At 35.1% G+C, this 14707-nt stretch overlaps 1 protein-coding gene across 2 annotated transcripts in view; it reads right to left on the bottom strand.

Moving 5' to 3' along the window:
- Positions 1–9832: 9832 nt before the first annotated feature.
- Positions 9833–14707, bottom strand: part of NIN (ninein) — a gene marked incomplete at its 3' end in the record, with an annotated part of 107049 nt that continues 102174 nt past the window's right edge. Inside the window, exons 32-34 of one of the 2 annotated variants that reach the window (XM_082865625.1) lie at positions 13496–13698; positions 12683–12752; positions 9833–10702 (exon numbers count right to left, since the gene is read on the bottom strand). In XM_082865625.1, coding sequence (XP_082721751.1) covers positions 12725–12752; positions 13496–13698 — 231 coding nt within the window. Of the gene's footprint in view, positions 10703–12682; positions 12753–12824; positions 13699–14707 lie in introns of those variants that run through there. The other variant, XM_082865626.1, reaches the window with a different exon arrangement.

The following is a 14707-nucleotide window of genomic DNA, read 5'->3' as shown; positions in this document are numbered from 1 at the left end:
GCACCACTTATTAAAGAGGCTGTCCTTTCTCCATTGTACATTCCTGCCTCCTTTATCAAAGATAAGGTGACCATATGTGCGTGGGTTTATCTCTGGGCTTTCTATCCTGTTCCATTGATCTATCTTTCTGTTTTTGTGCCAGTACCATACTGTCTTGATTACTGTAGCTTTGTAGTATAGTCTGAAGTCAGGGAGCCTGATTTTTCCAGCTCCGTTTTTCGTTCTCAAGATTGCTTTGGCTATTCGGGGTCTTTTGTGTTTCCATACAAATTGTGAAATTTTTTGTTCTAGTTCTGTGAAAAATGCCAGTGGTAGTTTGATAGGGATTGCATTGAATCTGTAGATTGCTTTGGGTAGTAGAGTCATTTTCACATTGTTGATTCTTCCAATCCAAGAACATGGTATATCTCTCCATCTATTTGTATCATCTTTAATTTCTTTCATCAATGTCTTATAATTTTCTGCATACAGGTCTTTTGTCTCCTTAGGTAGGTTTATTCCTAGATATTTTATTCTTTTTGTTGCAATGGTAAATGAGAGTGTTTTCTTGATTTCACTTTCAGATTTTTCATCATTAGTGTATATGAATGCAAGAGATTTCTGTGCATTAATTTTGTATCCTGCAACTTTACCAAATTCATTGATCAGCTCTAGTAGTTTTCTGGTAGCATCTTTAGGATTCTCTATGTATAGTATCATGTCATCTGCAAACAGTAACAGCTTTACTTCTTCTTTTCTGATTTGGATTCCTTTTATTTCCTTTTCTTCTCTGATTGCTGTGGCTAAAACTTCCAAAACTATGTTGAATAAGAGTGGTGAGAGTGGGCAACCTTGTCTTGTTCCTGATCTTAGTGGAAATGCTTTCAGTTTTTCACCATTGAGGATGATGTTGGCTGTGGATTTGTCATATATGGCCTTTATTATGTTGAGGAAAGTTCCCTCTATGCCTACTTTCTGCAGGGTTTTTATCATAAATGGGTGTTGAATTTTGTCAAAAGCTTTCTCTGCATCTATTGAGATGATCATATGGTTTTTCTCCTTCAATTTGTTAATATGGTGTATCATGTTGACTGATTTGCATATATTGAAGAATCCTTGCATTCCTGGAATAAACCCCACTTGATCATGGTGTATGATCCTTTTAATGTGCTGTTGGATTCTGTTTGCTAGTATTTTGTTGAGGATTTTTGCATCTATGTTCATCAGTGATATAGGCCTGTAGTTTTCTTTCTTTGTGACATCCTTGTCTGGTTTTGGTATCAAGGTGATGGTGGCCTCGTAGAAGGAATTTGGGAGTGTTCCTCCCTCTGCTATATTTTGGAAGAGTTTGAGAAGGATAGGTGTTAGCTGTTCTCTAAATGTTTGATAGAATTCGCCTGTGAAGCCATCTGGTCCTGGGCTTTTGTTTGTTGGAAGATTTTTAATCACAGTTTCAATTTCAGTGCTTGTGATTGGTCTGTTCATATTTTCTATTTCTTCCTGATTCAGTCTTGGCAGGTTGTGCATTTCTAAGAAGTTCTCCATTTCTTCCAGGTTGTCCATTTTATTGGCATAGAGTTGCTTATAGTAATCTCTCGTGGTCTTTTTTTTTTTCTCATGATCTTTTGTATTTCTGCAGTGTCAGTTGTTACTTCTGCTTTTTCATTTCTAATTCTATTGATTTGAGTCTTCTCCCTTTTTTCCTTGATGAGTCTGGCTAATGGTTTATCTATTTTGTTTATCTTCTCAAAGAACCAGCTTTTAGTTTTATTTATCTTTGCTGTTGTTTCATTTCTTTTTCATTTATTTCTGATCTGATTTTTATGATTTCTTTCCTTCTGCTAACTTTGGGGTTTTCTTGTTTTTCTTTCTCTAATTGCTTTAGGTGCAAGGTTAGGTTGTTTATTCGAGATGTTTCCTGTTTCTTAAGGTGGGCTTGTATTGCTATAAACTTCCCTCTTAGAACTGCTTTTGCTGCATCCCATAGGTTTTGGGTCATCGTGTCTCCATTGTCATTTGTTTCTTGGTATTTTTTGATTTCCTCTTTGATTTCTTCAGTGATCTCTTGGTTATTTAGTAGTGTATTGTTTAGCCTCCATGTGTTTGTATTTTTTACATATTTTCCCCTGTAATTGATATCTAGTCTCATAGCGTTGTGGTCGGAATAGATACTTGATACAATTTCAGGTTTCTTAAATTTTCCAAGGCTTGATTTGTGACCCAGGATATGATCTATCCTGGAGAATGTTCCATGAGCACTTGAGAATAAAGTGTATTCTATTGTTTTTCGATGGAATGTCGTATAAGTATCAATTATGTTCATCTTGTTTAATGTGTCATTTAAAGCTTGTGTTTCCTTATTTCCATGCTCTTTTGATTACTGTAGCTTTGCAGTATAGTCTGAGGTCTGGGAGAGTGATATCTCCAGCTATGTTCTTTTTTCTCAAGATTGTTTTAGCAATTCTGGGTCTCTTGTACCATATAAATTTAGGATTATTTGTTCAAAATAACTGTTCTAGTTCTGTGAAAATGTTATATTTTGATAAGGATTGCATTATATCTATAGATGACTTGGGGTAGCATGGCAATTTTAACAACATTAATTCTTCCAATCTAAGAGCATAGGGTATCTTTCCATTTCTTTGTAACTTGATTGTGGTGTATGATCATTTATTGTTTTGTTGGATTTCGTTTGGTAGTATTTTGTTGTGGATTTTTGTGTCTGTGTTCACCAGTGTTATTGGCCTGTGATTTTCTTTTTTTTTTGTGGTATCTGTCTGGTTTTGGTATCCAGGTGATGGTGGCCTCACAGAATGAGTTTGGGAGTATTCCCTCCTTTGCAATTTTTTGAAATAGTTTCAGAAGGATAGGTGTTAAGTCTTCTTTAAATGTTTCCTAGAAGTCACCTGTGAAGCCATCTCATCCTGGACTTTTGTTGAGGGTGTTTTTGTGTTTTTTTTTGCGGTATGCAGGCCTCTCACTGTTGTGGCCTCTCCTGTTGCGGAGCACAGGCTCCAGACGTGCAGGCTCAGCGACCAAGGCTCACGGGCTCAGCTGCTCCGCAGCATGTGGGATCTTCCTGGACCGGGGCATGAACCTGTGTCCCCTGCATTGGCAGATGGACTCTCAACCCCTGTGCCACCAGGGGAGCCCTGCTGAGGTTTTTTTAATCACAGTTTCATTTTTAATACTTGAGATTGGTCTGTTTATATTTTCTATTTCTTCCTGGTTCAGTCCTGGGAGATTGTACCTTTCTAAGAATTTGTCCATTTCTTCCTGGTTGTCCAAGTTTTGGGCATATAGTTACTTGTAATAGTCTCTTATGATCCTTTGTATTTCTTTGGTGTCCACTGTAACTTCTCCTTTTTCATTTCTAATTTTATTGATTTGAACCCTCTCCCTTTTTTTTCTTGATGAGTTTGGCTAAAGGTTTATCAATTTTGTTTATCTTTTCAAAGAACCAGCTTTTAGTTTCGTTGATCTTTTGTATTGTTTTCTTTATCTCTATTTCATTTATTTCTGATTTGATCTTTATTATTTCTTTCCTTCTTCTAACTTTGGGTTTTGTTTGTTCTTCTTTCTCTAGTTGCTTTAGGTGTAAGCTAGGTTGTTTGAGATTTTTCTTATTTCCTAAGGTAAGCTTGTATTGCTATAAACTTCCCTCTTAGAACTGCTTTTGCTGCATCCCATAGGTTTTGGATTGTTTTGCTTTCATTATTTATGTCTCTAGGTATTTTTTTTAACATATGCTTTGATTTCTTCAGTGATCTATTGGTTGCTTAGTAGTATATTGCTTAGCCTCCGTGTGTGTGTGTGTGTGTTTACAGCTTTTTCTTTGTACTTGATTTCTAATATCATAGCATTGTGATCAGAAAGGATGCTTGATATGATTTCAATTTTCTTAAATTTACTGAGGCTCATTTTTGGGCCCAGTGTGTGATCAGTCCTGGAGAATGTTCCATATGCACTTGAAAATATAGTATTCTGATGCTTTTGGATGGAATGCTCTATAAATATCAATTAAGTCCATCTGGTCTAATGTGTCATTTAAGGCCTGTGTTTTCTTATTGATTTTCTGTCTGGATGATCTGCCCTAAGTCATATTAAAGAACAGAGATTGAACTTGAGGACATGGGGAGCCACTGAAAGATTTTAAACATTAGTGTGACATGCAATTTTATTTTAGGACTACTTTTTGAGGCTGTGTGGAGTACAGGTTGGAGTGGGGTAACTTTAAGACTCATGGTGACATTGGCAAGCAGATTTGGTGAAATAATGGGAACAGGCATCTGAGAAGAAAGCAGTCCCAAATCTTGGCCTTTCAGATCCTTGATCTCATTTCTCCTGATCTTTTCCTCTACCCACTTTACCACCATTATGTAGACCACCTCAGAAGTCTTATATACATCACTTTTTACCTTCCAAACTCGTCTACTTTAGCACCCTCACTTCAAAATGTCTTTACTCCAAAACACTGGCTCTATCACTTCTCAGCATACAGTCATCTCTCGGTTTCCACGGGATATTTGTTCTATGACACTCCCTCACCCCTCCTCAGATACCAAAATCTATAGATGCTCACCTCCTTTACAGTTGGCCCTCTGTATATCAACCACTTACCCATATCCAACTCCTGTCCTCACTGCCCTCTTTACCTAGCTTAGATTCCATGCTCCTCACTAAACCTCTGCCCTGGACACATCCCTAATTTTCTTGTCCTTTTCTCTTTATCATGACCATTATTTCTGGTATTCCCCCCTTTTCCACTGGCATCTTCTCACAGCATTTGAACTCAAGCATCTCCTATCTGAAAAACAAGTCTTTTCTCTAGGCCATATCTCCCTCTACCACCTACTCTCCCTCCTCCCTTTCACAGCCCAACTTATTTGCTGCCTAAACTCTTTACTTCCTCTGCTCTTGTCATTTATGTGCAAATTGAAGTCACCAAGGATAATGATAGGAATATTTGTTGAGAATACAGTGACCCAGGTGCTAAACTCTTCAATAAATGGGGGTAAAGGAATGCGATAGCCTAAAGGTCAGGAGATGGGACTGCTGTACAGTCTTAAAGAGGAGAAGGACCATTCAATTATGACTAATCACTGATATCAGAATGAGGAGCTTGAAGCCAGATTTATACTAGTTAAGGGAAATAATGTGGCATTCTTTACATAGAGGGAGGGGGAGGAAAACCATTGTGGAAGAAACTATATGTATGTGTCTGTAAATATGTATATACATGTATGTGTATGCTGTCATTTATATAAAATTGTGTGTGAATGTGTGTATGTGTGTTGTAAGCATAAAATTATGTCTGGAAGAGAGTTCACCAAACTATTGATAGTGGCTACCACTGGGTGGTAGGATTTTGGGTAATCTTTACCTTTTTTATAGTGCTTTTTTAAATGCTTGAATATTCTTTCAAAATATGTGTCATCTTTGAATTTAGGAAGATGCAAAGTTACTTATCATTTTGGGAGAAAATTTTAATGGATTGTTCTGAAGTGGCTCTGGTCCTTGCCTTATCTTCAATTTAACTACATGTATAATGAGCAGGAGAACAGAAATAAGGAGCAGATGGGAAGTGACTTAGTCTTCTTGTACCATGGGATTATTAGATTTAAGCAGGTGGGTGAAAATTTGTTGCAGGAAGACATCTGAATCACATCTAGGCACAAACCTAGAGGCAGAGGCTCATCCCACTTCCTGACATTGGAAAATAAATCAACTTTCAAGTTTTTGCTTCCACCAGAAAAAATGATAATGTTGGAATTTATTGAATAGCAAAAACGAAACATCACATTATATGAGATAACATAAGCCAAGCACCACTACCAAAAAAAAGCCACAAGAATTTTGTTCTCTTTCTTTAGAAAATGTCATATTTAATTTGTTTCAGTTGTTACAAACCACTAATCTGAGTAAATATCATGAGCTTGTAGTACTTATTGTCAGAGTTATTAGATTGTGATTTATGGGCCCAAAAGGTATATATACTCTTTCAACTGCTAGAATATAGCACTTAATTTTTATCACACTGAAAGATGATGTTTCCTTAAATTACTTGGAAAAATTTCAATTGCTTGCTAATACATTTAAAAATTTTTGATCTTTTAAAAAATAATAAAGACTGAAAACATTAAATTATATGCATAAAACAATTAGCATACATACTCTCCTGTGAGTGCCACAACAGGATGACAAACTCAAAATAGAAATGTACATACTCTTCCATCTGTATAATGAATATTGACCACCAGTTTTTTTTTCGGCATTGAGTTGGGAACTGGGAATAGCATGGTGATAAGACAGCAATCATTGTCTTAAAAGATGAGTCTAATGGAGATCAGACAAGTTAGTAGGCAGTTACACAGAGTGGCATCTGCTTTACCTGGGAATGTGCAGGGTGCTCATGCGAGCACATAGTAGGGGCTCCTACCCCATTCTTCAAGAGTAAGGGAAGGTATCTTGAAAAAGTTCAATAGAATTTCTTTTATTCATGGTCTTAATACAAAATTTAAATCTCTTTTAATTATATTTTTCAAAAGACCTCTAACTTTTACCTTCTCTGGCAATATTTGAAATAAGTTACTTCAGGATTATGCCACTTAAGTAGGATATGATGGGTGGCATTTATTATACCCACTGTGACTTGGATGGACACCTTGATGAAACTCTATATGTGATATCTAGAGAATATGTAGGAATCAGGACAAAGGAGTATGGGCAAGGGACAGGGACAAAAGATAGGGTAACAGGAGTAATAGTGACATTTATCACCAGGCAGCATTTTAAAATGGTGCTTCCCTTTGAATAGATAGTACACTTCCATAAAAATGTGAGTAAACATGAAAATCTTTATTTGAGATCCTACCTTTTAAAGCCATTTTTATCTACTGTCTACACATCTTGAGTCTAAATTTCCCTCACTAACTGCTCCAGCCCCTTATTTGTGAGGGTATTCTCTGTGATGTGGTGGCCTCTGCAGCTTGTATCCCAAGATCATGACCCTTGCTCGCCATAGTTGATTGGATTATGGAAAGACTATGCATGGTCAATCAGATTCCTTGAGAATTTGGAATTGTGACTTGGAAGTAATTGTTGGACTCCACTTGACACTTAAACAAGAAAGTGAGATACGACAGGAAAAACAAACAACAACTCCACCCCCCAACCCTGCCAGCCTCAACAAACAGGTGCAGAGAAGGAAAAACAAGAGACCAAGTGATGAGAAGTAGGGATAGAGAAGGAGGGGGAGAGTAGGGAAGAGCACCAAAGGTCTTTGTTTTAATGCCTCGTGAAGTCTGTATTTCCTGCCCTTTGGTTCCATGAACCAAATATAATTCCTTATTTTATTATGTAATTCCCCTTTCACATGGACTAGTCAGAACAGGTTTCTGTTTCTTTGTCAAATTCTTCCTAAGTTAGCAACAGAGTAAAAGACATGGATAAAGTGTCTCTTTTACCTCAAGAAAAATACTTGTGTGCTATCAGGTGTAGAGATAGAGGAGGGGGCAGTGTATACTAGAGATATCCTGAGCCCCCACTGGACCTTTAGGTGTTGCTTCATGACTGTCATTTGCATGTGTGTGTGGGATTCATTTGCTTAACAGCCCCTCCTGTTCCTTATGCGCCCCCTTAATGCTTCATTTTGGCATTTACCTCTTCTGCCAACTGCCTCAGTTTCCCGTTTCCCCATTTTCTACATGCCCAGGGAAATAGGAAAAATGTCTGATTATGCTGAACTTTTCATAATAGACCACAGGCATGCGGATAGGCTGCCATAAATGGTTTCTAGTCAGTTTCCTCTTCTGTACCATTGAAATACCGTCTACTCTTCAGAATTGCTGTGAGGGTAAGGAAGGTAAAGTTAAGTGCCTAGTACCACACTTAGTAAATTTCTATCTATAACATTTTAAATGTTTTATTTAGAAATAGTTTCAAACTTAAGATTGCAAGAATAATGCAAATAATGCTTGCATACCCATTACCTATTTTTTAAAACATTTTGCTTCATTGATTTGTTTATATCTTTCTGTAATTTTGTTATGAATCATTTGAGAATAATTTGTGTACATTACGGTTACATATCCCTAAATACTTCAGTGTGTATTTCCTTAGAATATAATCTTACATAAACACAGTACTTATAGACTTAAGTAAATCAACATTGATACAATACTGTTTTCTAATCTACCATCCATATTCTAATGATTATTTATTGCTTAAGATCTTAAAGACAGATACTCAAACAGGAAAGAAAAATGACTGGTAAATGCTCATCTGGGCTGTAAGGACTGTTCAGAGTTGTTTACTTTGCCTTAACTAGTAAAGCACATCTCATGTAATCATTTCTCAGAATTAAATATTATTTTAACCTAAGGGTTTCCAGCTCTGTTTTTACATTGTTGCCTACTCTTTAATTTATAGCATTTCACTGATTCAGTTTATAGTTCCTTTTTTGAAGTTTTAATTTTTTTTAACATGTCCATTTGTCAAAATTAGCCATTTTTCCTGATTGCGAAAGAGGCAAAACTAAACAAAGAATAAACAATTTTGTGACTTATAACATATTAACTATATTAAATTTAACTTTACAGATTATAGATATTTTGCATTAGGTCAAAATTCTGATCTTTTGGACAAAATTTGACCATTATTATGGGAAAATGTGTATCAGGTATATATTAGAAAAATAAGACTTTTTCAATGCAAAATGAATAAAAGAGACTACAAAACAAACAGGTTACACTAATCTCAAATAAGTGCAGAATTATACTTAATGCTAGGTTAAGAACTCTTCCCATTTCCTGTATTAAAATACCTGAGGGCACTAATATTCCATATCTTAGTGCCTATAGCACTGAGTCCATCAATAAAACTTGATTGTCTTCTGTATCGATGTAATTTTTTCTAATTTCTTCTTGTACCTAAATCTTACTGCTCTACCCAAGTCTGTAAACAGAAAACCAAGAATTTTAAATATTTTTCTTTAGAGTGCAGTGCACAAGGTAAGTATTCAATAGCACCAATTAAATGTTGTTTGCCGGAAAGAGAAATGGATACCTGTTGCAACATATTAATACAGACAAACCTGCTCAGAGAGTCCTGAGTCCCCTACTTAGCTGGCTCTGTGGCCTTGATTAAGTCATAACTTAGCTAAGTTTCAGTTTTCTTATCTGTAAAATGGGGTTAATAATAGTTATTGCCTCATAAAGGCAGTGTGAGATTGGTATAAAAGCTTTGCAAATAAAACAAGCCTTGTGAGATAAGTCTAGTTTGGCCAGTATTTCCATTCTAAATTTCAGTGCTCAGCATATTAACTTAATGTGCTTTTAGGTTAACTTTTATACCGATAGTTGCATATATCTCATGATTTACAAGTAGCTCAACTGAAATAGTCTGAGTCACCCATAAATACGGCAAAGTGAAATAAAGCCACCTCTGAAGCTCCCAAACTCCCAAGCAGGGCCTCACCTGAGTTTGTCAGGATTTTAGAAGTAAATTATGAACCACCACAGGGTACAGGGATCTCAAACTGGCTGGTGTGAAAGTCATCAATTCTGTTACAGAAATGGAGTCCCAGTGCTCTAAATCACATACACATAATTTGGGGATTTTTTTTTTTTAATGCAGACTCTAATTCAGTAGGTCTGGAGTGAATGCTCCAGAGATTTTGCATTTATAAAATATGTTTAGTGCAATGTTTTGATGCTTTCACTCTAAAAACCAATGATAAACATACTGAAACTGTTTATAAAAGTTCAAGGTGTATAGAAAAAAAGAGCCATATTTGCAAAATTATTTATTTACATCTTAAGCTCATGGTAAAATCTTTATAGGATAGAATGGCTAAGATGAAATATACAAAGTCGATATAAACACATAAGCATTAATCTTTACATGAAAAGAATCTTAGTGATGGCTATCCGTGAACTCGGGTTTTCCTTTATAAAACCAATGTTCCCTTCAATCATGCTGTGATAATGTCTTCCAATAAGAACAGATTTAATGAATATCATTCAAAAAAAGCTGGGAAACAAAAAGCTAACTTGGATTTATTATTAAACCACTATCCATATGTCATAAAACCAAAACTGTTTTACAGGGCTGAGATGTTTGAATAGGTCCAAACATGACATAGTGAATAAGTTTTAAATAACGAATGCTTTGGTTATTAGGTTTTGACTTAGTTTTGGCATAACTTGTATAATTTATATCATTCTAGTGAGTCATTAGGTAATCCGTTCAAAACAAGACTTGCTTAATACTATCAAGAAGCACTTAGCCTTGCCTTGAGTGGGACTACCTTTAAGATGCTGACAATAGCAACACATTTCTCTTTTCCTTTACTCAGAAAAAAGAAATCACAAAGATAAAAAAATCATTTTCACACGTTAAAGTCCACCATAAAGTCTTATTCATTCTTAAAAAAACAAAAGTTCCTCATCATAATACCTGCCCTGGGTATTGGTACATTATTGAAATACTAGACCTGTAAGAACTCCTCATAAACCTTGAAAGCCTACGACTGTGATCTACTTATGTTTAAGATTAAATATATAAACAATGCATTTGAAGCTTCTGGGAAGAATTCATATTTAAAATAGTTTTTAAAAAATCTGGGTTTATTAAGTTTTAGAAAAATAAATACGGTGATTGGTTCTACCCCTCCTCTTCTACTTCTCTTCCTTCACAAATTTGAACTTAATAGCTCAGGCTTCTAAAAAGCAGAAGAAAGCAAAATAGAACAATGTAGGTTTTATTATCCACACTTTCCTTTTCTAAGGGTAACATTATCACAAAGGCAAACTTGATTTTCTTTCCTTGAAATGAAGATCCTATCTCCTAAGACTTATTTAAATAACTGTTCTTAAGAAATCAAGAGAATTTAACAACCAGTACTTTTAATAAATGAGGAGTTAAATGCCTATAAGATATATAAGGTGACTGTAAAGAGTTCTATTATAAAGTCTGAAAGCAAAATCTAAACATTTAATAGTTTACATTTAATCTCTTTAAAAGGCCTTTTAAAAGCTGTAAGCTATATTAGAAATTGCCAGTTAAATTCCCACTCTAGTCTACAAAAATAATCTGCTGCACAAATATATAATTTAAGGTAACTATATATTTCTTGTATTGATCTTTTTTCCAATTTTATGAGTGCAGTGAAGCAAGAAGTAAGCACCGAGGTGTTAGTTAAATTAACTTTCATTTGAGCAGCATTTTGATTTTAGATAAAGGGATTCTAAATGTAGTCTAAAATTTTCCAGAAGTCATATTTACATTCATTGTACAACACTTTATATACACATACAGATTTATAAGAAACAAATTAATCTATACTTTTCATAATGTAAAAAATAAAGATAAAAAACACAACATGTGTGATCATATGGTAAGCCATCTATTTGAGAAATGTGCTTGGTGTTCAGTTCTGATGGCAAAAACCTTGAATAACTTAAAGCATATCACATAAATATACCACAGGTGCTTAGTTTATTTATGACCTTAACCTAGGCCTATCCACAGTTTTAAGTGTTAAAGTCAATGCCATACAAGTAGTTGAGTTTACTAGTAATGTTTGCACTGGAGAAAAATGATTAGGGGAGGCATGACAGCAGATATCAAATGTTTTGAAGTATAATTGTAGGGAGGGATTAAAATTAATTCTTTTCCAGGGGAAAATCGGGAATTTCTGATAATAAGAGCTGTTCAAATGTGAAAAAGTCTGCTTCTGAAGCATGAACTCCCAGTCCCACAAATGACCTTGCCTTGTCAGGGCTCTTGTAGCAAGGACTCCTGTGTTGGCAGGTAGGACTAATAGTATACGGATAGGCCCAAGGAACTCTAAAGTTCCTTAATGCAAATTATTTTGTTGATATTGAGTTTCTGACGTGGCTTCTTAAGCCGTTTGCTTCATCTTTTTTTCCTGCCCATAAGGCAGTGTTTGATTTTCCTGTGATACCTCTTATAAATTGATGGGCTTGGCTTTCCTGGAATTTATCAAAGTGAATTTTTCTGATCTAATTACTCTTCCACAAAAACAAACAGGTGGCTGTGATGAGCTCTGTAGGTGGCTGTGATGAGCTCTGTTTGTGTCCCACATAGTAAGTTCTTTACCAACCAACTCCTGGCTGAAGTAGGCTAGAAGCAGAGATTTTACCTGGGGAAAAAAGTTATTCAAAATGTTTACTGTTCTATAGTGTTCTAGTCTTGAGACTGAATGGAAAAATCCTATTTGGCACTCCTTTACCTCAGATGGCATGCGAATGCTTATCACAGTAAGAAATTCTTATCAGATTTGAGGTGCAGAGGAATAGGAAGCATGGAAATTTTGACCTATATTAAACAAACAAGCAAACAATAACTCTTCCACATGTTAGAAGAGGTTTTTAACTCTAAAATCAAGGCCTTTTTCCAGAAAATTAAATTCACTAAAAATGTAGAAATAAAAATCCCACTATGGCTCTAAATATATGACAAATAAATAAGGTCACATGGTTTATACATTTCAAATTCTTAACGAGGCCCTACAGTATTTCAGGAAGACGTCTTAAAGTATTGTTCCCTGAGTTCTTGAGGCAACCCCAAATATAAGTTCATGAAATCCAAGACTTTAGAGAGAGAAAAACCCACATGGTTTACTTCTCTCTCTTCTAGGAGTAGCTGTTTACTCCAAAGCAGTTTGTTCAGTGCTTACCCTATAGTTCAAATGCTTTAAGAATGTGGCTTTATCCATTTCTTAGAAGACAAGCTCCCAAATGAAACTTCTAAGAAGGAAAAAAAAAAGAAAAAGACTGTTTAAAGAAGGTAAAGTTTTAACATTAGTTAACAGTGCAGTTGAGTAAATGAGTTTTAGATCTGTAATACATAAAGAGTGGTAATACTGTCATAGGTGTTAGAAGGTAGAGTTCTATGGACTCTGGCATTTCTGACCTCAGTGGTTATTAATACCAGCTTCTCTTACCAAACAGAAAGTCTAACAATTAATTCAAAAAACCAGAACTATTAGAAACGGAATGACTTTTTCATATGTAAATGTATGAGAAGATGTACATTTGGTTATAAAATAAAGATCAAAACAGCCAGCTAATAATTTCTCAACTTTTAAATATCTGCAATTTACATATAAACTTATACATAATAGTAATTTTTAAAAATTCATTCAAAACTGGGGTTTTAAGATTCTTGAGTTGTTTTTGTATCACCTTCTTCGTGGCTATTAGAATATTTTTAAAAATTCAAAGCTTGGGAATAATTCAAACAGTGAAATATGTATTTGTTTGCAACTTCCATTATAGTCTATTTAGAAAAACTAATTACAATGAATGGAGATTTTAATTCTGTTGCTGGAAGTTTTACGTTAGGCTTAACTTTAAGCCATTAAAGTTTAAAAAAAAAAACCCAAAAAAACCCCACAAAAAAACAACGGTTGAGAGAACATACTGAAATGCTCCATCCATTTCAGTAAAGTGCACAACTATGAGTGTTTATCCTTTGGCTTGGCTATGACCTTAAGGGAGGTGTAGAAGTCAATGGTGCTGGTGTCAGATTCCTGACTATATTACTGAGGCTGGCAATCTTCTCCTCTAGGAGGTAATTTTTCTTCTCTGCTGTTTTTTGTCGCTGTTCAGTTATTTCCAGAGCTTTCAACAATTGGGCATTTTCCACATACAAATCCTTCACCATCTCATCTGCTTTAGTATTCTTGCAGAGCTAGAAACAGAACCAGAAACATCTTGACTCCATTTCTGTAATTCTCTTAAATTTAAGGTCTGACATAGGACAGTTGTTTATAAAGGCAAATGGCTTCTATCAATTATATTCTTTCATTTTACAATACAGCTTTAACATCAGACCTGGCACCAGGGATACAAGTAGAGCAAATCCACTTATTCCAAGCTGTTTCTCTGCATAATATGTTTGTAGAAGTCACTAATAAAAAGAACAAATTGATATTTGAGGGCTCGAAAATGAAGGTATTTTTCAACCTGATAAATTAGGTATTATTTCTTTATTCATTCTCTAAAAATACCAAAATACTTTTATAACTTAAATTTCTGAGGGTGTGAACTGTTTAACTGTTACTAACAATAGGTGCTTGAGTTTCCCATTCATAACCACATACAACCTACTGATTGTTAAAATACATGAGCCAAATTTTAAAATAAAGAGAGATTTGGCAGTTACTTTTCCTTAACTCTCCCTCTTTGTATAAAACCTTGTCTAGAAGAGATATTCTAATCTTTATAGTTAGAATATACAGTCTTGGTTAGGGCAGGAAAACTTGTCAGCAGCATTAGGATAATTTTATTATTGCTCCTGTTAGTTAATATCTTATAATCTCCTTTCCCTCATTATACCTTTAACTCCTCATTTTACACCCAGTTTCAGGCAGGGTATCTACAAGTATAAAGGTTTAAGGGAATAAAGAAAACTAAGGAGTGGTTAATTAATTTACATAATAGCATTTCAAAGGGCAATGATAAAGACTATCACACTGAAGCCCAGAACCTAAGTGACTGGCAAGTTTAACATAATACTAACATACTTTCTATCGAACTGTTTTTATACAAACTTTCCTCCTTTCCTGCCATTAAAAAACACTTTGATGACTCTTATCTACAACCGAATGAAATTCAAACTCTGTGGCTTAGCACTAAGACCCTCTACTGTCTGCTCTTCCCTATCTCTCATTTCTTTTTCTTCTCCCAGGACAGGATGA

This window comes from Leucopleurus acutus (assembly GCF_964270905.1).
Source record: "Leucopleurus acutus genome assembly, chromosome: 1".
In the NCBI taxonomy this organism is placed as follows: Eukaryota; Metazoa; Chordata; class Mammalia; order Artiodactyla; family Delphinidae; genus Leucopleurus; species Leucopleurus acutus.
This window is presented reverse-complemented; position numbering and strand designations above follow the sequence as displayed.